General features: G+C 37.6%; 1 protein-coding gene across 5 annotated transcripts in view; it reads left to right on the forward strand.

Moving 5' to 3' along the window:
* Positions 1-23,854, forward strand: part of EPS15 (epidermal growth factor receptor pathway substrate 15) — a 160,747-nt gene that overhangs the window by 72,356 nt on the left and 64,537 nt on the right. For all 5 annotated transcript variants that reach the window (XM_073789888.1, XM_073789889.1, XM_073789890.1 and 2 more), the window contains exon 13: positions 20,393-20,465. In XM_073789888.1, coding sequence (XP_073645989.1) covers positions 20,393-20,465 — 73 coding nt within the window. The remainder of the gene's footprint in view (positions 1-20,392; positions 20,466-23,854) is intronic.

The following is a 23,854-nucleotide window of genomic DNA, read 5'->3' on the forward strand; positions in this document are numbered from 1 at the left end:
AGACACTATAAAACTCATAGAGGAAAACATAGGAAAAACTCTCTGACATAAACCACAGCAAGATCTTTTTTGACCCACCTCTTAGAGTAATGAAAATAAAAACAAAAATAAACAAATGGGACCTAATGAAACTTAAAAGCTTTTGCACAGCAAAGGAAACCATAAACAAGATGAAAAGACAACCCTCAGAATGGGAGAAAATATTTGCAAACGAAGCAGCAGACAAAGGATTAATTTCTGATATATACAAACAGCTCATGGAGCTCAATATCAAAGAAACAAACAGTACAGTTAAAAAATGGGCAGAAGACCTAAATAGGCATTTCACCGAAGAAGACATACAGATGGCCAAGAGGCACATGAAAAGATGCTCAGCATCACTAATTATTAGAGAAATGCACATAAAAACTACAATGAGGTATCACCTCACACTAGTCAGAATGGCCATTATCAAAAAATCTAGAAACAGTAAATGCTGGAAAGGGTGTGGAGAAAAGGGAACCCTCCTGCACTATTGGTAGGAATGTAAATTGATACAACCACTATGGAGAACAGTACGGAGGTTCCTTAAAAAACTAAAAATAGAACTACCATATGACCCAACAATCCCGCTACTGGGCATATACCCTGAGAAAACCATAATTCTAAAAGAGACATGTACCACAATGTTTACTGCAGCACAGTTTACAATAGCCAGGACATGGAAACAACCTAAATGTCCATTGACAGATGAATCGATAAAGAAGATGTGGCACATGTATACAATGGAATATTACTCAGCCATAAAGCGGAACAAAATTGAGTTATTTGTAGGGAGGTGGATGGACCTAGAGTCTGTCATACAAAGTGAAGTAAGTCAGAAAGAGAAAAACAAATACTGTATGCTAACACATATATGGAATCTAAAAAAAAAAAAAGGGTTCTGAAGAACTTACCAGCAGTACAGGAATAAAGATGCAGACATAGAGAATGTACTTGAGGACACAGGGAGGGGGAAGGGTAAGCTGGGACGAAGTGAGAGAGTGGCATGGGCACGGACATATATACACTACTAAATGTAAAATAGATAGCTAGTGGGAAGCAGCCACAGGGAGATCAGCTCGGTGCATTGTGACCACCTAGAGGTGTGGGATAGGGAGGGTAGGAGGGAGACACAAGAGGGAGGAGATATGGGAATATATGTATATGTATGGCTGATTCACTTTGTTATAAAGCACAAACTAACACACCATTGTAAAGCAATTATTCTCCAATAATGTGTTTAAAAAAAGTAATAAATAAATCTAAGGCAACCTTTAACTGCAGGATGCACTATTATGTAGCACTGAAAAAAGAAAAAACCACTGCCAAATAAACAATGGCATTCCAACAACTATAAGGTACTATTTGATTTTGGACAGTGAAATAGGTATCAGTATATCTTGGAATGAATGGAGTACAGTTTTTTTTTTGAAGTTTTTTAAAAATTTATTTTTGTTGAAGTATAGTTGATTTACAATGTTGTGTTAGTTTCAGGTGTACAGCAAAGTGGTTCAGTTATACATATATATACCTATTCTTTTTCAGATTCTTTTCCCTTATAGGTTATTACAAAATATTGAGTGTAGTTCCCTGTGGTATATAGTAGGTGCTTGTTGGTTATCTATTTTATATAGAGTAGTGTGTATATGTTAGTCCCAAACTCCTAATTTGCCCCTCCCTTTCCCCTGAAATACAGTTTTCCTCCAACTTCAGGCACTTGAATAACAATAGGAAAAAATTATTATTTAATACATTGTATGGAAGGTATGTTAAATGCAGACACCATGCCAAGAGCTTTCATAACTTGTTATCTCATTTGATCCTCACAAAAACCTTGTAACTTGAGATAGATATTACTGTTCTGTTTTATAGGTACGGAGTTAAGATGCTTTGAGAGGTTATTTTACCCAAAGTCATACAAACCTGTAAGCAATAGAACTAATACCTAATCTCAGGACTGCTTGATTTGGAGTTTCTTTTTTATACTCACGTACTGTGTAGAAACAGGCTTGAATACAATTAGATTTGAATCTAAATACAGCAGGTCCTATTGGTATTTCCTAATTCCCTTGTTCCCTAGAAACTTTTTATAGTAATACTCATTGTAAAAATGACCTCCTAAAATTACTTTTTAAAAAGTGAGACCATTTTTCCATCTACAGGGCATTGGATTTAAATATCATTTTACTTACACAAACATCTTTTTTTAACCTTCACAACACTTTAAAGCAGATAATGGCTGATACTTTATTTTGTTGATGATACTGAGACATAAGGGGATTAAATGATTTAGCTGGGTTATATGGCAAGAACTTGGGAAAGATCTTTCCTCATCCATGAGACTACATTGAGATTATTGTAGAGAAACTTAATTATGATTTTTTTCAGTTGCAAGAAAGAACTCAACCCAGACTAAGTGAGAGTGAATTTATTTACTTGTGAAACTAAGACCTCCTAGGGGTAGGGATGACTTAAAGCATAGCTTCGTACTGGAGATCAAATGACATAATCAGTTCTCTTGCTCTCTCCATTTCTTGTTTCCACTTCCACTGCATGGTTCCATTCTCAGATAGGCTTTCCTGTTATGTTGTCAAGGGGGTTATTGCACATCTGAGTCTCATGTACCTATTATTTCAGATCTAGTGGAGTTACTCTCTTGTGGCGGTTCCTGAACAAATCCTAAAATTCAATCTGATTGGACTGGTTTAGGGTCCTACCTACTGAAACAGTCAGTGGCCAAGGTTGTATTGTTTGCTGATTTGTCATGAGCTCTGTCCTGGGTTGCAGGGTTGGGGTGGGGGCGGCTAGTTTGCCACCGAGACCACATGGAGGAGGGGGTATCCCCACATGAAAATTCTGCCAGAAGGAGGAATGAATTCTGAGACTAAATGTCTGTAGAAAGCAGTATAGCTTCAAATCCACAGTAATTTCAGTGATCGCCCTTAGTATCATCTGCCAATTTGAACAGTATGTCTTGACATTCTGTAACCTTAGTCTGGGCACCTTTTTAAACGGGATTGTTTAGTTTTGACTTATCTGCCTTCTACTGAATTCTACCAAAGTCTATTTCCAGCTCAAAAATTGGCCTTTGCCTATTACATAAAGCTTTTAGTATTGGAATCAAAAAACAAACAAACGAAAACAAACCCTTGGAGATTACATAATCCAATTTCTTTTTTACTCGTGGGGGAAAAAATCAAAGTCATACATCAGGTCAGCAAAAGTGCTGGCTGGCACCCAAACCTGGTTGTATAGTTCTAGTTCTACATTTTTTTCTATTATATAAGACAGCTTTTCATTAAGATTTAGAACATTTTTACTTTGGTTTGAAAAAAAAGTAAATATTTGATTACTCAGTCTATAATGGTGTATAGACTTCATTTCATATGGTCTATAATGGTCCATTAGCATTTTTGCTTGCCTTATGAGAAATGTGCATTTAATAGTAGCTAGATTTGGGGCTTCCCTGGTGTCGCAGTGGTTGAGAATCTGCCTGCCAATGCAGGGGACACGGGTTCGAGCCCTGGTCTGGGAGGATCCCACATGCCCCGGAGCAACTAGGCCCGTGAGCCACAACTACTGAGCCTGCGCATCTGGAGCCTGTGCTCCGCAACAAGAGAGGCCGCGATAGTGAGAGGCCCGCGCACCACGATGAAGAGTGGCCCCCGCTCGCCGCAACTAGAGAAAAATCCTTGCACAGAAACAAGGACCCAACACAGCCAAAAATAAATAAATTAATTAATTAATTAAAAAAATAGTATCTAGATTTGAAAATACTTGTCATCTGTGCCTCTCAAGCCTATGAAAATAGACACATACCCCAGTATTCTAGGGCTTGTTTGATTTCAACAGTAGTTATTTTACTCATGAAATGTTTTTGTAATGAGTTTTAATAGGAAGTAGAGCATCGTACATAAAATGTTCTTGCTGATACAAACACTTGTAATACAATAAGTCCCCTACATACGAACCTTCAAGTTGCGAACTTTCAAAGATGTGAACATGTCTTCACATGTCCAGTCGCATAAGTTAGTTCACATGTCTGGTGTACATTGACACGTGTGTGCATCCTCTACAAGTGGTTGTGCTTTTGTGTACTTTACAGTACTTATAGAGTACAGTAGTACAGTATCTTTACTTCAAGCCCAGGATGTCTGGAAGCAAGTGTAAAAGCAGCAGTGATGTAGCTGGTACTGCCAACAGCCCCTGTATTCCAGCTGTTGTACTACTGTACTTTTCAAGGTACTGTACTGTAAGATTAAAAATGTTTTATTTTTCGTGTTTTTTTTGTTTTTTATGTATTATTTGTGTGAAAAGTATTATAAACTTGTTATAGTACAGTACTGTATAACCGATTGTGTTAGTTGGGTACCTAGGCTAACTTTGTTGGTCTTACGAACAAATTGGACTTTAATGTATGTGCTCTCGGAATGGAACTTGTTCGTATGTAAGGGACTTACTGTATTAGTTACATTTTGATAAACTGAGCTTTCACTAACTTCTAGTTACCATAATGTTAAGTTGTACTAGTGGCAGTCTTATATAGTGAATTACAGCTAAACACATAAAAAAAAATCTAACATTTTGTGACTGTCTTATTAAGAAAATCATAGTGCTTCAAAACCTTATTAAGTTTTAAATTGTAGTCACATTTTATAAATGTGTAATACGTTTATACTTGACACTTGTGAAAATATTTTCCCTAGGCTTTTATTTTAGGTCAAATCTACAGTGTAGGCAAACCTCCATCATCTGTCAACTTCAGTAATGTCATAATAAGGCTCATCTACCCATGCTAAAATTATGGTTGTTAAAATTCAGTTTTGTAAATGGTTGTATTAAGTCACTACCACCAAGTCTATAACACATTATGTTATAAACCTTGGCTTTTGTTACTGTGAATGACTATTTTTTCTGTGCAATGGTATTACTCTTTAGCCTTTAAGTCTTTTATTAATATATCAGGCAGTGACGTGTGTAACTACAAAATAGGAAAAAAGAATTTAAACAGATTTTATTTGTGGCTTTTACTAAATTGTCATCTGACAGAAGATTAGCTCCTTCTTATTTGTTTGGTTTTCAGATGAAGATATTTAATTTTAGTCCAGGGATCAAACCTGCAAATAAACGATGCATATAATATGGTACTGTAATGAGAATGTAATGAATATGGTGCTTTACAAGATTTGCTTTTTCCCCCTCAGTGATGGTTATAATACATACTCATAAAAATTTGGAAAACACAGAAAAGCATAATGAAGAAAGGAATGTTTATTTTATTTTATTTACTTATTTACTTTTGGCTGCGTTGGGTCTTCGTTGCTGCACGCGGGCTTTCTCTAGCTGCGGCAAGCAGGGGCTACTCTTCGTTGTGGTGTGCGGGCTCTAAGCTCACAGGCTTCAGTAGTTGTGACATGCGGGCTTAGTAGTTGTGGCTCACGGGCTCTAGAGCACAGGCTCAGGAGTTGTGGAGCGCAGGCTTAGTTGCTCCGTGGCATGTGGGCTCTTCCCGGACCAGGGCTTGAACCTGTGTCCCCTGCATTGGCAGGTGGATTCTTAACCACTCTGCCACCAGGGAAGCCCCAGGAATGTTTCTTAGAATAATAATTTGTTCTGAGCGTTGAAAATCAATGGAGATATAAAAAACTATATATAACCTCAAGAGTTGGTTGGGTAAAGAATGTTCTTTGTTATCAGTCAGAAAATGAGATGTTTTCTTCCCTAGTTCACCAAATTGTTTCTAGTTGAAAATATAGGACATTGGGAGCTTGAGGCAGGATGACTTTCTGTCATTTGTCTCTTTAAATTTTTTATATGATTCCTTCAACATTTGTTATATAGGGATTTAATTATATAGATCAGATTAAATTAGTATAATATTTTTAACTTAAGGGAAAGCAGTGGTTTTAAAATAATCTTATCAAATACCTGGATCTCTCACCTGAGCTGAACACCTATATTTTTCATTGCCCAACTAGTGTTTTCATCTGAATGTTCAGTAGGACCTGACTTCCTAATTTTCCCCTGACCACTGTCCTTGTCTCTTTTATTTCCCTTTCTCAGTGACATCACCATTTATTGTCACTCAAGCTAGAAACCTGAGATTTTTCTTCTCATTTTTATTCTTCTGTTTTTGAGATGCTTCTTGAAATCATTCCTAGCTCTTCATCTCCTTTGCCTGATCAACTCCTCATCCTTCAGATCTCACCTTAGATGTTATTTCCTCTGGAAGCCTTCCCCTTCCCAACCCTCATACCTATCAAATCTTATTTAAGAGCCTATCTTACATAGTTTTTAAAATTTACACTTGTCATAGCATAATTGTCTGTTTTATTTGGATATCTCACTAGACTATGTACTTCTTAATCATAGGGACTATTTGCTTGCTCACTGTTAATCCCTACTGCTTAGCTTATGTAATAGATACAATATATATAGCTTACATAATAGATATATAAAGAAAATAATTTGTTCAGTGTTGTTGAAATCTGTCCTGTCCTTTCTGCTTTTTCTGTCTAGTTTTAGCCCTTACCTCAGTTCACTTTCCTGAGTATGGCGTAAAATCTCTTCCTTTGCGGTGCTCTCTTGGCATCCTGACCATTCTTCTGTCTTAGCTACTTCCCACAATAAAGTAGGATCATCTCCCACTTTGATAATGTAAAGCAGCAGTCCCCAGCCTTTTTGGCACCAGGGACCGGGTTTTGTGGAAGACAGTTTTTCCACGGACCCAGGGTGGGGGGTTAGGGGGGATGGTTTTGGAATGATTCAAGTGCATTACATTTATTGTGTACTTTATTTCTATTATTATTACATTATAATATGTAAGGAAATAATTATACAACTCAACATAATGCAGAATCAGTGAGATCTCTGAGCTCGTTTTCCTGCAACTAGATGGTCCCATCTAGGGGTGACGGGAGACAGTGACACCCGATGTGTGTTGCTTATGTCCAGTCTACTCCGTAATCTCGTTTTGGCTGCTGTCACTGCAGAAAACCCTGCTTCACAAAGATAGGGTGTTGGAAATGGAAGCAGCCTTTTCAGTGCTTTTTGTGGCAATCTCAGGATATTCCGCCTTAGCTTTCATCCAGAACATATGGAGATTTGAAGTTGTCTCAAACATACTTTTAAGGCTACCGTCATTTGTGATCTCAACCAGTTGATCCTCTTCTAGCACGGACAAAGTCGATTCACCTGGTTTATTCACAAATGGGTTGCAGATCCATTCCTTCCCAGTTTGGGGGTCTTTTGTGGTTGGGAAGTAATGCTCAAACTCTTTTGAAAGCTGAGATAGGTGATCACGCACCAGCTGGGAGAAAGAAGGCCCTGGCTCAGTCTCTTTCAAAATCTCTGCCAATGTTTGAAACATGTCAAAAATCCCAGTGTTCACTTGTCGCCCCCATAATTCAAGTTTGGCTTTGAATGTAGCCTCTTTTTCTGCCAACTTGAACACAGTTGTTGTTCTCCCCTGAAGTGACAGATTGAGTTTGTTGAGCAGGTTGAGTATGTCACACGTAAGCAAGTTTTGTGATCCATTCTGTGGCACTGAAATGTGCTTCCAGTGGTGACTGTTTTTCTAAAAGAAATCTCTGGAGCAGCTCTCTATAACTCAAAAGCTCTGGCCAGTGATCTGCCTTTAGAAAGCCATCTCACTTCTGTGTATAAGAGAAGACGTGTGTGCTCTGCGTCCATCTTGCAGAGCTGTGCGAACAAACGTGAGTTAAGGGCATGTACTTTACTTTGGTTGATAATTTTAATGATATCCTGCAAAACACTGTTAAGCTCAGGTGACATTTTTCTGCTACCCAGTGTTTCTCTATGGATGACAGAGTGCGTAGACTCACCTTCAGAAACGACCTCTTTGACCCGAGTAGTGAAACCAGAAGGCCGTCCAGTCATGGCAGCCGCTCTGCCCATGCATATACTGACACAAAATGACCCATTCAGTTCTCCTGATAAGTAATCATTCAAAGACTTGAATAGTTCTGCAGCTGTGGTGTTGGTTGGCAACAAAAGTGTACATAACGTATCCTCATGTGCATCCTCCTGAAAAATATATCACACAAAAACAAGCATTGTTGCCTTGTTGTCAACATCGGTAGACTCGTCAATCTGGATTGTGTACCACAGTGACTCATTAATCCTCTCTAACGATTGTGCCTTAATATCCTCTGGTATTTCATCAGTTTGTCTAGTTAGGGTGCTAGCTGAAAGAGGAACACGTGCCACCTTTTGAACTGCAGCCTCTCCGAAAAGTTCATGACAAATGTCCTTAGCAGCAGGCAGGATCAACTCTTCACCAATAGTAAAGGGCTTCTTAGCTTTAGCAATGCAGTTAGCCACTAAGAACGATGCTGTCAGTGCAGACACATTTGATGAAGTGGTGGCCTTCAATAATTGCTTCTGTTTTTTGTGTTCACATTTTTTCCTTTTGAAAAACTCCAAAGGCTTGTTTTTTAATACAGGGTGCTTGTTCTCCATGTGGCAAAGCAGTTTTGAAGGTTTCATGGCTGCGTTGGATAATCGGTTGCCACATATTATACAAAGTGGGCTTGGAGAATGTCAATCACCTGTTGCAGTGAACCGTAATTTAAGTAGGATTCTTGGTGTTTTCTTTTAAATACAGTTTTCTTTTTGTTGGTAGTCTTAGAGTTTTCTGCTGTTTCATCATTGGGCCTTTCCCCCTTTTCAAAGAAGCTCTCTAGTGACATTTGTTTTTTACTCATTTTGGCTAGGGTTAGCTTGTGGGCTTACCACAACTGTGACCGAGACAAGTGTGCAGTGCGGGAAAGAGGTGCAGATGGAAGGAAGTGGTAAATAAAATAATGGGCGGGGGGCTTCCCTGGTGGCGCAGTGGTTGAGAGTCCGCCTGCCGATGCAGGGGACACGGGTTCGTGCCCTGGTCCGGGAAGATCCCACATGCCGCGGAGCGGCTGGGCCCGTGAGCCATGGCCGCTGAGCCTGCGCGTCCGGAGCCTGTGCTCCGCAACGGGAGAGGCCACAACAGTGAGAGGCCCACATACCGCAAAAAAAAAAAAATAATAAATAAATAAATAATGGGCGGGCCACGTGCGGACTAAAATCAGTGTCAGATTCTGACTTAAAACCTGCTACCACATGAAGCTTAATTGTCAGTTCCCCCTCACTGATACGGGTTTTTTTTTTTGTTTTTTTGTTTTTTGTGGTGTGCGGGCTTCTCACTGTTGTGGCCTCTCCCGTTGCGGAGCACAGGCAGGCTCCGGACGCACGGGCTTAGCGGCCATGGCTCACGGGCCCAGCCGCTCCATGGCATATGGGACCTTCCCGGACCGGGGCATGAACCCGCGTCCCCTGCATCAGCAGGCGGACTCTCAACCACTGCGCCACCAGGGAAGCCCCACTGATAGGGTTTTGATATGAGTCTTCAAACGATTTATTATGGTCTCTGTGCAGTCAGACCCTCTGCTAATGATAATCTGTATTTGCAGCCGCTCCCCAGTGCTAGCATCACCACCTCAGCTCCACCTCAGATCATCAGGCATTAGATTCTCATAAGGAGCGTGCAACCTAGATCCCTCACATGCGCAGTTCACAGTAGGGTTTGCGCTCCTATGAGATCGTAACGCAGCCGCTGATCTGACAGGAGGCGGAGCTCAGGCGGTAATGCAAGCGATGGGGAGCAGCTGGAAATACAGATGAAGGTTCACTGGCTTGCCTGCCGCTCACCTCCTGCTGTGCAGCCTGTTTCCTAACAGGCTACAGACCAGTACCAGTCCGTGGCCTGGGGGCTGGGGACCCTTGCTGCAAAGCTCCTAGAACAGATACCATGTGTTTGCTCTTGTACTCTCTCTCAGTGTTCAGCATAGTGCTCTGATCGACCATTTCAGTTTCATTCCTCCTCTCTAGCCATATGGTGGGTGGGCTTATTACCTCTCAGCTCAACGTGCCACCAGTTTTTATTCTTCTGTGCCTCTGATCCTACTCTTCCCCTTTGCCTGAGCACACCTTTTACCTTGTAAAGTTTTATTCCTGCTTTAAGGCCCAGCTTAAATATCATCTCCTTTGTCAAACCTTCCCTGAAACCTTGATTGCTAGTTCCTCTTTCCTTTCTACTTACAGTCTTTATTCCTTTATAATAGTACTCACCACATTTTAGTGTGATCTTTTTTTTTTTTTTTAATTTTTTGGCTGCATTAGGTCTTGGTTACTGCCCATGGGCTTTCTCTAGTTGTGGCGAGCGGGGGCTACTCTTCGTTGCAGGGTGGGGGCTCCTCATTACAGTGGCTTCTCTTGCTGCAGAGCATGGGCTTTCGGCACAAGGGCTTTCGGCACGAGGGCTTCAGTAGTTGCAGCACGCCGGCTCAGTAGTTGCGGGAAGCGGGCCCTAGAGCACAGGGTCAGTGTATGTGGTGCATGGGCTTAGTTGCTCCACAGCATGTGGGATCTTCCCAGACCAGGGATCGAACCGTGTCCTCTGCATTGACAGGTGGATTCTTAACCACTGTGCCACCAGGGAAGTCCTGATCTTTTTTTTTAATGTGTCTTTTTTTTTGTTTTGATTTGAACTCCTTCAGGACAGGGTCTGTGTCTTATTCATTTGGATATGTCTAGAAATTAATGCACACAGTGCCTGACACCACAGAATTTCAGTACAGGTTAGTTGGTTGAATAAATAAGTCAAAGTTTGTTATAAATATTAGAATATTTTCCAGACTTAATTCCTGCAAAGTTTATGGCAGACTAGAAACCATCACTAAATGTTGAAATAAAGCAAATGATCTTCTGAATAATAGCTTATTTTGAAGACCATAGAAGAAGATTTTGTAGGCAAGAGGATTTTTAATGCTGAAGGTTAATGGACTGATTTTTCGTATTTTGCCAACCTGTTCTTGTGTCAGGGATTTCCTTTGAGAATCTGATAAAGGCTATTAGACTCTGGCTCCAGAAAAAAAACATGTTTATCCATGTACACCGTTTTGTATTTATTTCAGGAGTTCCTAGACCCTTAAAAACTATCCATGGACCAATTTTTAAGAACCCTGTTCTGAAAGTAAAGTGGCTCAAATAGAGAAGTTCGTGGCAGTGAAAAGGCAAAACATACCAAGAAATTGCTTCAGTCTCTTAGATAGTGTGGTGGTGGTGGATTATGCTGAGGCAGGAGTTAATATTTATTTGTCTTCTACCAGCTTCTCCTTCCTTCCTGTCTTCTGTCCTTTTAGCAAGAACATCAGGAAGTAAAAGCTACATCCTGTCAGGCCAGTTTGTTATCCTGGTCTTGGGCCAGTAAACAGGATAGATTATTACAATAATAGTTATTTGGCATTGTGCTATTCCTGCTTTATATAAATTCTCTTATTCAATTCTTGCAACACGGGTGAAGGGTAAGCAGTTTTATTCTGATTTTTCAGATGAGGAATGGACAAGTTTTCTAAGAAGTTTTCCTTGATATCCACTTCAGCTCAGAGAACACTCAATATCCTTCTCTCCAGACACTTACAATACTGAATTATATTTCTTTCCCCAGTAGTCTCTGAGCTCTGTGTGATAGTACCAACTGTCTCGTAAAATTTCTAATTAGGCAGTATAGTGTAGTATTATTTCAGAGCATGGGCGTTGTAACCAGATTGCCTGGTTTGATTCCGTACATGACTTAGACAAGTTACTTAACTATCTGTGCCTCAGTTTCTTCATCTGTAAAATAGAAATACGAATAATCCCATGTAAAATGCTTAGTATAGTTCCTGGAACATGGTAAATTCTCAATGCATGTTAGTAATCATCATCATCATCCCCAAAACCTAGCTCAGCATTTAGAGCACAGCATTCACTGAAAGGTGCTCAGCAGACATTGGTTGGAATAGCTGAATGAGCACTCTCTTCCCTAGTTGGAGACTGGAACTGTGTAGCTCGGCAGCCAGAATCTGTGTTCCTAAATATATAGATCTCTACCTCAATCGTATATAAGAACTGATTTTTTAAAAAATATTTCAGGCAATGTTAGCATATGGTTTGAATTTTTTCTTTAATTATGTTTTTGGTTTAGTTTAGTTCAAATACTGTGAGAAAACATTAGCTCTGGAGAGAGCATTGCTTATACTGTCGAATCTGGAATTCTTTTGCTTATAAAATCCAACATGATCTGTTTCTGGCCCTGCGGTACTGATGCTAGAAGGTCTCAATTGTGACTACCTCAGCAATGGCGTTACTGATTGAGTAATCGAAGCTCTACATTGTAGTATGCGTTTGTTTGGTAATAAGGAGGCACCTTAATTCGTTTTTACATAAAGTACATGGCTCATCATTTAAAACCTCTGCTTGGGGAGACTTCCCTTATTTGAAACCCTCCTTGCTCAAGCCTGAATCTGTGCTAATACAGCAGCCGCTAGCCACATGTGGCTATTGAGCACTTGAAATATGGCTAATCCAAATTAAGATGTGCTATTAGTGTAAAATATACTGGATTTCAAAAGAAGAATGTAAATATTTTGGATATCTTGGATTAAGTGAAACATATTAAAATAAATTTCACTTGTTTCTTTTTAATATATAGCTATTTGATCATTTAAGATTACATGTGTGTCATATTTCTCTTGGACCGCTCTGGTCTGAATCAGTTGTTTTCTATAAAAATTACGTTTTATTTGCTTGTATTATTTTGTGGCACTGGTAGCTTATTAAGGGGCACTTACCTCTTTTAAGAGAGCAATACTTTTTAGAATGTGTTTCAGTTTGTCTTTGGGAAACAAAAATATCTACCAAGAAATTTCAGCTCCTGAAGGATTTAGGAGTCAGTCTCTACCAACATACTTAAGTCCTAACTGCCATCACTCTGGATGCTTGATTACAACTTTCCAAAAAGCCAGTAAATGTTCTACTTTTATACTAGTAAATTGTATGATGATGATGATGATGATCGCTGACATTTACTAAGCACTTATTGTGTGGTAGGAATTGTGCTGAAGTATTTCTAGATATAATATAAATTAGTCATCCCCATCAACTTTATTATCCCTTTTTTTTAAATTATGAAAACCAAGTTCTAGTCTTACATTTCTTTTCTTTGAGTTTTTTCATCTCATTTTGTTCTGCTAGATAAGTAGAATAAATTAATTATTTGGGGTTTGCAAAATAAACTTTCATTTCTCCTTTTAAAAAGTGAAACATCTAATTTTGGATTCTGCCACTGACAGGGCAGTGGTCATGTGAGCCATACCCCAAAGTTTGTGTTTTCCCCTGATTCCAGTTAGGCTTTCAACAGTTTATGCCCATGAATGCATTCGGACTTTTTTTTTCAAAACTAAAGCTCATTAAGAAAGCCAGCCTCCCAGAACTAAGAAGTTTAGTTTTTCCCATAGGACTGAATGCACTTAAACTTTTGTAGCAATTATCTTTTTTTATTTAAAGTCTTTATTGAATTTGTTACACTATTTTAATTAATTAATTAGTTAATTAATTTTTGGCTGCGTTGAGTCTTCATTGCTGCACACAGGCTTTCTCTAGTTGTGGCAAGCGGGGGCCGCTCTTCGTTGCGGTGCTCAGGCTCTAGGCGCACGGGCTTCAGTAGTTGTGGTACACAGGCTTAGTTGCTCTGCGGCATGTGGGATCTTCCTGGACCAGGGCTTGAACCCGTGTCCCCTGCATTGGCAGGCGTATTCTTAACCACTGCGCCACCAGGGAAGTCCCTATAGCAGTTATCTTAACAGTTTTATAATTAATGGCTATGTTTGTTTTCCCAGCAAACTGTAAGTAGGGGCCCTGGTTTAATCTTTTTTGGCATGTGGAAGATACTCAATAGCTGTTTGTTGAAAGAATGAAATAATATATAGTTATATAATGATTATATATTTAAGGCAAAGAGAAATTAAAAACTTAAGGTACAAATCAATGTCTTTACTCTCAAACTTTAACTTAAGTTTTTATCAACTAAATATGAATTCTTAGAGTGAAAGACCATCTAACTTTCAGACTGGTTTGAATTACACGCCAGAATTTTCTTATCAGCTGTCTGTAGTTGTTACTCTAATCTAACTTAAGACTTCTGACAGTTCCCAAGATAAGCAGAGTCAGAGTGTTCTATTGCCTTTCTAGCAATTGTCATCAGCTTTCTCAGTAATAAGAGCGTCTGCTTCCTCTCTTCCCCCACAGAGCAGAGCCAGCAGAGAAAGAAGAGCTATGTTGTTAAATAATGCCATTCAGAGTTCAAAAAAGCACAGCTCAGAAATCTTTAGGGACTCCCATTGCCAGTGAATTAAAAGTCTGTGTGTCTTTACCCAGTACTGAAGTTCTTTTATAATCTTACCCTGATCTACCATTCCAGCTTTATTTACCACACATGAACCCTCCATCTTAGATAAATTAGTCTGCTGTCTAGAATTTTCTCACCTCTGTGCTTTCTTTTTTATAAATTTTTTCACTGTGGTAAAATATACATAGCATAAAGTTGACCATTTTAGCCATTTTTAAGCATACAGATCAGTGGCATAGGTGTATTTACGTTGTTACACAGCTGTCACCACTGTTCATCTCCAGAATTTTATCATCCGAAACTGAATGATTTAATTGGACTTGATATCAACTCAACTTCGATGGTATGCAAAATCCTACTTCTGTAAATTCTGTCCCTTCCACCTTATGTTGTTGATGTCATAAATTACATCTTTATACATCATATATCCACTGACATAGCTTTATAATTATTTTTTATGCATTTGTCTTTTAAATCTTACAGAAAATATAAAGGGTAGCTGTAAAGCAAAATTACAATAGTACTAGTTTTTGGTTTTGTCCATGTATCTACCTTTACTGGAGACCTTTATACCTTCGTATGGCTTCAAGTTACTGTCTAGTAGCCTCCTTTCATTTCAATCTGAAGGACTCCCTTTAGCATCTGTTATAGCACAAGTCTAATGGTAATGAAATCCTCAGCTTTTGTTTATCTGGGAATATCTTAATTTTTCCCTCATTTTTTGAAGGACAGTTTTTCCAGATAGAGTATTTTCAGTTGACAGTTTCTTTTTTATTTCAGCATTTTAAATATGTCATCCCACTGCCTTCCGGCCTTCAAGGTTTCTGCTGAGAAATCCAATGATAACCTTATTTTTGATCCCATGTACATGAAAAGTCTTTCCTTTCTTATTGCTTTCAAAATTCTGTCTTTGTCTTTCAACAATTTGATTATAATTGTCTCAGTGTGAGTTTCTTTGGATTTTCCTGCTTGGCGTTCATTGAGCTTCTTGGGTTGTGGATGTGTGTATTTCATCAAATTTGGGAAGTTTTCTTCTTGGTTTACCTCTTAGTCTGCCATTGTACTGACATCCTTTTTGCTTTCTTGCATAAGCTCTCCCTTGCATTTGAAATGCCATTTTTCTACCCAACATTGATTCTTTGCTTCAAGGCTTAACTGAAGTCTCATCTTAACTGAGTCTTCAAGGTTTTGTGTCACAAAGCATTCCCAGGCTGGAATAATTTCTTTTCAAATACCATATGATAAATATACCACTTACTGTCTGCACAGCTTATTTTTGCAATTCCATAATCCTGCCTTCACTGATACCAAGGAAGCCTTTTCAGACCCTCTCCAGAGCCAGGTACCCATCTTCTGTGTTCCCACAGCACCTTGTACTTACCTGTTGTAGCACCCAGTACCCTGCATTGCAGTTATCTTTTTATGTTCTCCTGCCCAACCCCTCACGTACACTTAATGGAAAGTGTCTGTCTCATTGTTTTTTTGTATCACTAAAGTACAGCACAGTGACAGGTATGTAGTAGAATTCAGTATTTGTTTGTTAAATCAATATGTAGGTTTTAAAGTTGCATAAGGATATATTGGGTACCGTTGTGTATTCTCGTTTTTACTCCTCACAACAATCTTTGTGTATGATATGTAAAGTAGATATTACCTTCAATTTACTTTAAGGAATTAGCTCACACAGTTGTGGAGCTGGCAAGTCTAAAATCTCTAGAACAGGATGATAAGCTGGAGACTCAGGTAAAAGTTCATGTTGTAGCTCAAGTCTGAAGACAGTTTGGAAATAGAATGGCCTCTTCCTTGGGGAAGCCTCAGTTTTTTTCTCTTAAGGCCTTAAACTATTGGGTAAGACCCACCACATATGGAGGGTATCTACTTTACTCAAAGTCTGCTGATTTAAATGTTAATTTTATCTAAAAAAATACCTCTATAGCAACATCCAGACTGGTGTTTGACCAAATATTTGGGTACCATGGTACCATGGCCTAGCCAAATTAGTACATAAAATTAACTATCACAGACGGTGATAGCCAGGGCTTAAGCCCTTCCAAATTTCTTTGTCTCCTGCCTTTCACCTCTGCTTCTTTGTATGAAAATTTTATTATTCTTTAGACAGAGACAGCAAATGCCAACAACATCTTGACCTACATTTGCCCATCTTCATCATTTCACAGGAATGATTTTTCTTAAGAATGAATGAAATAATCCATGTAAAGTACTTATCACATAACACCTATCATATAGTAAATAGTTACTAAGTTCTAGTTTCAATAATTGTTATTGTTAGTAGTAGTAGTAGTAGATATGGTAGTGGTAATAGTGGTTTTCCATTAATTCCAAATTAAGGCATCCTAGATAAAGATTTTAACCACCTTGGCTTTGATCATGGGCCCAATCTTGAGGTAATTCCTGTGATTATGAGGTGGGAAGCTGTGACTGGTTAAGCTTTGGTCAGGAGCTAATCCCTGGCCAGTTACTACTCAGAGAGTTTGAGTCTGTAAAAAGATGGCATTTTCTACTTGAACTATATGGGTAGAAAGATAATAGGGAGAGAGGAGCAGTCTCCTAAAAGAAAGATTGCTGAGTACTAGGAGAAGGGAGGGTCAACCAGAACAAATAGCTGTTGCTACAGTGATTTAACAAAGATGACCTGTGATGAAACCAGTATTTGAATTCCGGACTATATTTTACTCCAAGTCTTATGCTTTGAAAATCATATAATAAGTTTCTAAAAGTAGACAGCAATTATTTTGATTATTAAGACAAGATCAATGTTTTATAAACTGTTTTGTACCCCATAATTCCTTTTAACAAATTTAAAAATTACTCCATCAATATTATTTAAAATTCTAAGTAGTGTTAATATTATGAGTAAAACAAAACCATAACATAGGCTCAAAGCCTGCTTTTTTCTTAATTACTTGATATCTTGTACATTTCACCTTACAAATCTTAAGATGGTAGAGATATCAGCATCTGCAGAGTGAAAAATAATAATCAGAGTCAGAAAAACCATTTCATGGTAGAGCTAGATTAGAATTCTGGTCTCCAGTCTTGCGAGTGACTTTTGCCTACTTCATAGCAAGTTTATGCAGTTATCAACTTTAGGCTTCTGAAAGCTTAGCTTGGGCTTTGCATTTCTTCCTGGTTCAGATTCTAGGTTCCATGGAATCATAGCAGTCAACTTTTGGAACACCAGGGAGCTCCTTCCCTGGCCTTTCTTTATAGCTTTGGTATTTGTGGATTCCTCAGGATGTACTATTATCTTGGGAGTGAATAGGGCCAGAGAGATAGTCTAAAATGGAGGGTGTATAGGATCATTTCCCTTTTTTAGAAGTTACTAAGGTGAAGGCAATAGCTTTTCCTGATTTCCAAGATAAGCGGCAAAATGCTCACACACCTGTTTTGAAGTATATGTCTGTCTTATCCACATATACTGGTGGGCTCCTCAGGAAACTTAATCTAGATGTCTTTTTATTGTGGCACAGAATCTTGAAAAGAATTAAAATTTTAAATTACTAATGTTAAACAGAATGCTTGGATATTCTTGTATTGACTAATGTATCCATCACTTTTAGAAAAATATACTTGTTGTTTGAAAGAGAGGAGAATGTAAAGAACATGGTCAACCATGGTTAGTGTACCTAAATGTGTGTTTAGATATGTTTACTTGCCTGAAATGAGAAGGATAGCTATAGAGGTTAAGTGTCTGTGGAATACCACAGTATAACAATTTCGTATCTCTGAAATTATAATCTAAATTAATGAGAAAATTATTTGATTTTCAGTCTGGTTTATAGGACAGATTTTCATTAATAACGTTTTTTATCGAAAGTAATATAACTGGTCATTTTATTATTTTTAAAGTTTTCTGTTCAGTACTTATGTTATACTACTTGGTTTTGGTAAAAAAAAGGACTTATGAGACCAGAATTTTACTAGATAAAAGTGGATTGAAAGTTAAGTTCAGTTGATCTCAGACTAAGAGAAATTAATCCCTAAAGATTCCCATATTTTATTTAGTTGAGAATGGTCTTCAGGATGTTTGACATCACCACCACTCCGCACCCCTGCCACACCCAAAATTATGAAGAGAAGTTTGTACTTTCTAAGCTTCCTCCATTTTAGCCAAACATAGACTGTTTGCTGGTTAGAGCTGAGAGTCCTTTGTAATCTGTTTTCTTTTTTCACTAAGTGAGCTTCCTTCTTTTGCTCTCCCATTCTTGTGTCTTGGCTGTGTTAAGTCAGCTCACTGCCTTCTTGCAGCCCTGTTTTCCTGCATGCACACTTTATCTTCTGACCAGGCACAGTGACAGCAGTTAACAGGGGAGCAAGAAAGGATTGAATACAAACATGCACATTAGTGTGTGCAGTTTTGGTCTATGATACCATGTTGCGTCTTCTGTTTTTGTCATTATCTACTGTCAGAAAGGAGGAGCTGAGCTGATACTGACCTAGTGTGGAATGCCTGAGGATTTGGGATGAAGGGAGGAGGCTAGTGTTTCATGTGACTAATCTTTGACATGCTGCGGCAGGACTGAAAACACTCTTCTCACTTAAGGAGGAAAGAAAAAATTTCTAAGATTTCACTTGCAGAATTTGTGGAGTATATTTAGATGTTTCTTCCTGTGTTTTTCTAGTTTTCAATTTTATCTAATTTTATAAGGATTGGAAGTGGGGAATGAACTTTGCTTAATAAGTAGATTGAGGTATTATGGGAGTAACGGGCTGCAACAATGATTCACATGGTAAGAGAATGTTTAAAATCTCCACTGACATCTTGACCCACATTTTGACCCATCTGACAAACGGTTAGTGAGCTCCTTGGCCATCTCAAGTATTTAAAAGTAACAGTATACAAATAGCTTTATTACTGTGCTTTTTTTCCTCCCATATAAATCTTAAGAGCATTGCACCTGCATATCCAAAACAGTTGATTTTTGTCTACATTTAAAATCTCACCTCAAAAAAGGTGAGAAATATAAATGTAGCATGTAGTGTTCCCTTAAGTATCTCCTTTGGTGTAATTTTCTCACTTTACTTTATGCCTCAGCTTAATGGAGGCTGATCCTCTGTTTGGGTTATGTCTGGGATGAAACTGAAATATAGCCATGAAGCTCTAAGAAGAAACTCTGCAGTACTAATCTGGAGGACTTATTGAATGGCATCCTCCCTTCTTATTGCCTTCTTTTACCTTTCCCCCACCCCCAAAATGTATTGCTGCAGAAATCTATGGCTTTTTCCTCTCATTTTGTAGAAAAAGAAAGTGAAAGGAGTGGGGGTGGGGTGTGTAGATTTCAGTACAAACGGGCATTTAAATTTGTTATGTCAAAAAAAAATAGCTCTGTTTTGTAACTATGAATCTAAGGTTGCTTAAGATTCACTTTAGGAATCCAGCTCTGATGGAAGCATGTAAGACTTTAGATAATGGTGTTTCAAACTAAAAGTGGATCCTAACATGTTTGACCTGAAGAGTAGAAAGAGATAAATGCTAATGTGATTCTTTTTTTACTTAGTGTACATTGTCTTATATATTTGATCAATTGGTATTTATGGGTGATCCTAAAATAGCTTTTGAGCAGATGTGGTATTTAATAGAGCAAATGGCCTGTGTTTTGACAATCTTTTTCTATTTTCTCTGTTGTTTCATTCTAAAATTGGTGCACACAAGTGAGATTTAAGAGGAAATTAACACTTCAGTAAATGTCCTTTTCCCTAATTTTGTTGACTGTTTCTATTAGCCATTTTCATTTTATTTGACAGTGATACTTAAGGGTTAAGCTTCAGAGCTGATGCAACTCCTCCTTTTTTTCACCAGCAATTTTCACTGGGCAGCATTTCCATAGCAACAGTGAGATCAGTGAAACCTGAGTGTTTCATTGATTATTTTTCTCCCCTTCCTTTTTTAATCTATTCTCTCTTCACCACATTTTAGTGAGAAAGCGATTTTTTTTTTACAAACAGAGCTTATATTGATTTCTATTCCATAAATAATTAAAAGAGGGTAGAAAAATCTGCCCTTCATTTAAAAATTGAATGTTTCACTATGTATTTAAAAAACGATTCAGTATTAGGAGGATGGATAACCATACCAGCTGTAGCTGATGTTCTCAAATATTCTTGCATTGTTTGCTGGTCTTCTAGGGAAAAGAATAATGTGGAACAGGACCTTAAGGAGAAAGAAGATACTATTAAACAGAGAACAAGTGAAGTTCAGGTATGTGAACTGTAAAATTCAGTATTCCATATCTGATTTAGGAGGATTCATTTTAAATGTATGGGGTCGTTTACTATGTGATGGTTGTGGTATTGATGAGTAGGTCAAGGGAATGCCTATTATTTATGTGATATAAATCTTTATCTTCTGCAAAATGATTATTTTTCTCCTAATTCTGGCCTGCAAAGATTACACTACAATGATCAAGCAGTATTTTTCAGTGTAAATTTCTAGCTTTAAAGGTATTTTAAGATGATATTTATTTGCATATTATATCCTTAAAGGTAAGTTTGAATGACTTATGATATAAATATTATTATGTCAATAAAACTGAATGAGTGAGATCATCATCATCATCATGAAAACGCAGATTGCTTTTCCATGGGTGTGAGATTTTGTTAACTAGGAGACCTAGTATTTTAAAGGACTGTCTCTCATACTGATAGGGTGGGAAATGATATGGGTGGGAAATACTGATAGGGTGGGAAATGATATGGAACAATTTACAGTAGTATTTTATAAGTTGCTTAGTAGCCAGGATATCTTAAACTTTGGCATAAAGAGATTTAATTCATTTTCACTAAGTGCTAAGTAGCTTCATTTTACAAATAGAAAAGACAATAAAACTTCAGTTTCTGATTGGGAAGTGACGCAAACGAGGTATTTCAAACATTAAAAATACAGAAAATTGGGCAGTGTTGCATTTAGAGCAGTAAGCAATGCATGTGATCATGTTATTGGAGCACCGTTTCTTAAATGCCACACCAGCACATACAGGAGGTTGGATATCAAAGCACTGGTAGCAGTTGCCAGTAAGAGCTCATGGATGGGCATTTCTTAACATGTTACTTGTATGTTGGATTTCCTTGTCCTGATAGTTTGAAATGGGCAAAAGCTCTAAAATTGTTAGATCCATTATTTTGTTTTAATGTAGCACATTCACCAGAGATTGTCTGACAAGTGGACCATGCTAGGGTGGGGAGAATGATTTACTGAGGGGCTGAGGAAGAAGCCAGAGAGAGAGACGTCTTATTAGAAGTTGATTCCATTATTGTACTTATTTTTCTGGGATTTTCTTAAAGGTGATACAAAGTTAAGAGATGATCACTAATATATTTCTCATTGTGGTAGTGAGATATGGAATGGTTACCTCAATTACATTATTTTTGTGCAATTTTTGAACTTCTTAAGAAATGCAAAAGAGTCATAGACTTTAAGCAGTTATTGCTGAAAATAGCTTAAGAATGGAATATAAAATCTCAAAAGTTTTCTCAATCTGAAGCGGTAGAAATAGTTACTGATATAATATTGGACAGCTTCTAAATTTAGCTAGATAATGTTTCAAAGTACAAAGGTTTTTGCAGTAGACAGTATTTTTTTATTTGTGTACATCTATCTATGGTTTTTCACTATTGCATCTTTTGAGGATGGGAATTTTAAATAGCCACTTTGGGAGAACACTAAAATTTACATTGTTCTTTTCAGGCTAAATCGGCTACCCTCGAATATTTGATTTCTTATATTTATAGAAGTTTTGTTATCAGTCAAAATTGCTTTGTTATATGCTTGTCCTTCTTTTACTTAGTGGTGATGGTAAGGTATATGTTAATTCTTAAGCTTTGCCAAATCCAAAATGTGTGCTTGGCAGAGGAAGTCTAAATTGTTGAATTGTTTTGCATAAGGTGCTGTAAATAAAAGATATCTTGGGGCGTGGTTAGTATAGGCCAAGTTCTAATGGTTGAGCGTGCAAGTTCATTGAAAAAAAAAACACAGGATTAAAGCTTTGCATTAGTAGATTCATTACTTATTCCACCCCAATACAGGTGTTGTATTGTCCATGGTAATGAGATACTAGATTAAGAATAACATGATAATTGACAACTACAAGTAATTAAAACTTTTCATTTTAGTGATTATTTTCAATTTTCTGGAGCAAGACAACTTACCTGAAGATGGTAACAAGTATATTGTATTACCTATTGAGTTAACTCTGATTTAGCCATTGGTAATGAGGCACAGAGTAGGAATAACATGAATAATTAAGATCTGTAACTAACTTGAACTCCTAATGCTTATTTTCTAATTTCTCTGGCAAAAGGCAGTTTACTAGAGCTTATTAATAACTATCAGAATCAAAGAACTTCACTGCTTCTGACACCACTTTCTAATGTAGGTGCTAATGAATAATGCCAGAATGAAGACATCAAGGGAGAAGTAAGGGAATATTGACCATCAATAAATGTCTTTCTGCCTAATCCAAACTTGGCTTTTCTGAGTATTCTTGCTTTTCTCCATATTTATAAAGTCACAGATAGTGATTATATGAGCTCATATCTCAAGCACAGAAACCAAACTTTCAAAGCCTCTTTAGATGTGACCAAAGTGCCAAAAGATTAGTTTTTTTTAGCATTTATATAGTCTTCCTAATTCAGTTAAATTAGAAAATCTGCTACATAATTAATTTCTACATGTTTGTTTCCTGTATGTATTCCCATGAATTACCATCTTGAAAACTTACAGTTCAAGACTTTTTTCTTAAAGAGCAAACCAGCAATTAACTTCCTATTTTATGTCGTGAGATGATCACTTAACTCATATGATGTACACTGCTAGTTTGTGAAGTTCCATGGAGAAATTAGGCCCAAAATGATCCAAGGAGGGGAAACTGTAAAAGGATATTCTATCTCAGATGTTTATGGTTTGAGCTTTTTGTTGTTACAGGGAGAAGGTAGACCCACATTCTTTCCTACCTTAAACTGCATATGTACAGTTTTATTAAAAATTTTCTTCAGGTAGTCAACACATATTTAGGAATTCACCCTCTCATATGTATGCTTTTCAGTTTTGCATAGAAGTTTATAGGAAACGACTTGGTATCAGACAAACTTAATTCAGTTCCTGGTTCTGGCTCTTCCAAGGTTTGAGATCCTAAGGAAGGAATTCAACCACTCTACATATTAGTTTTCTCTTCTGTAACATGAGATAATAAAAATACCAAACAGTTTGCTGTTAGAATAAAATGATATAATGCAGGTAAAGTGCCTCAGAGTGATTGGCACAAGGTAAGCGTTCAGTATATGTTCTAATTAATAGTAGTATTCTATATCTTACTGTCATCTCCGTTACTCTCCATCATCATGCTCTTTCTTCTCTGACTTCTATCTTCACATGGCTATATAGGACTAACCAATTTGAAAATACCTTTTTGTTGTTGTTGCTGTCACTTTAGCTACCAGCCTGTTTTTCTCTATTGTTGTTTCTTTGTGTGGCCCTTTTCCCCCTTCCTAGCTTTTCAGTAACCCTACTTAGTTTCCTGTTCACCCATACCATTGTGCTTAATTTATCTCCCCAGAACCAAGAATAATCTTAAGGCCAAATCCATTGGTCCT

Source organism: Tursiops truncatus, chromosome 1 (genome assembly GCF_011762595.2).
Source record: "Tursiops truncatus isolate mTurTru1 chromosome 1, mTurTru1.mat.Y, whole genome shotgun sequence".
Taxonomy (NCBI): Eukaryota; Metazoa; Chordata; class Mammalia; order Artiodactyla; family Delphinidae; genus Tursiops; species Tursiops truncatus.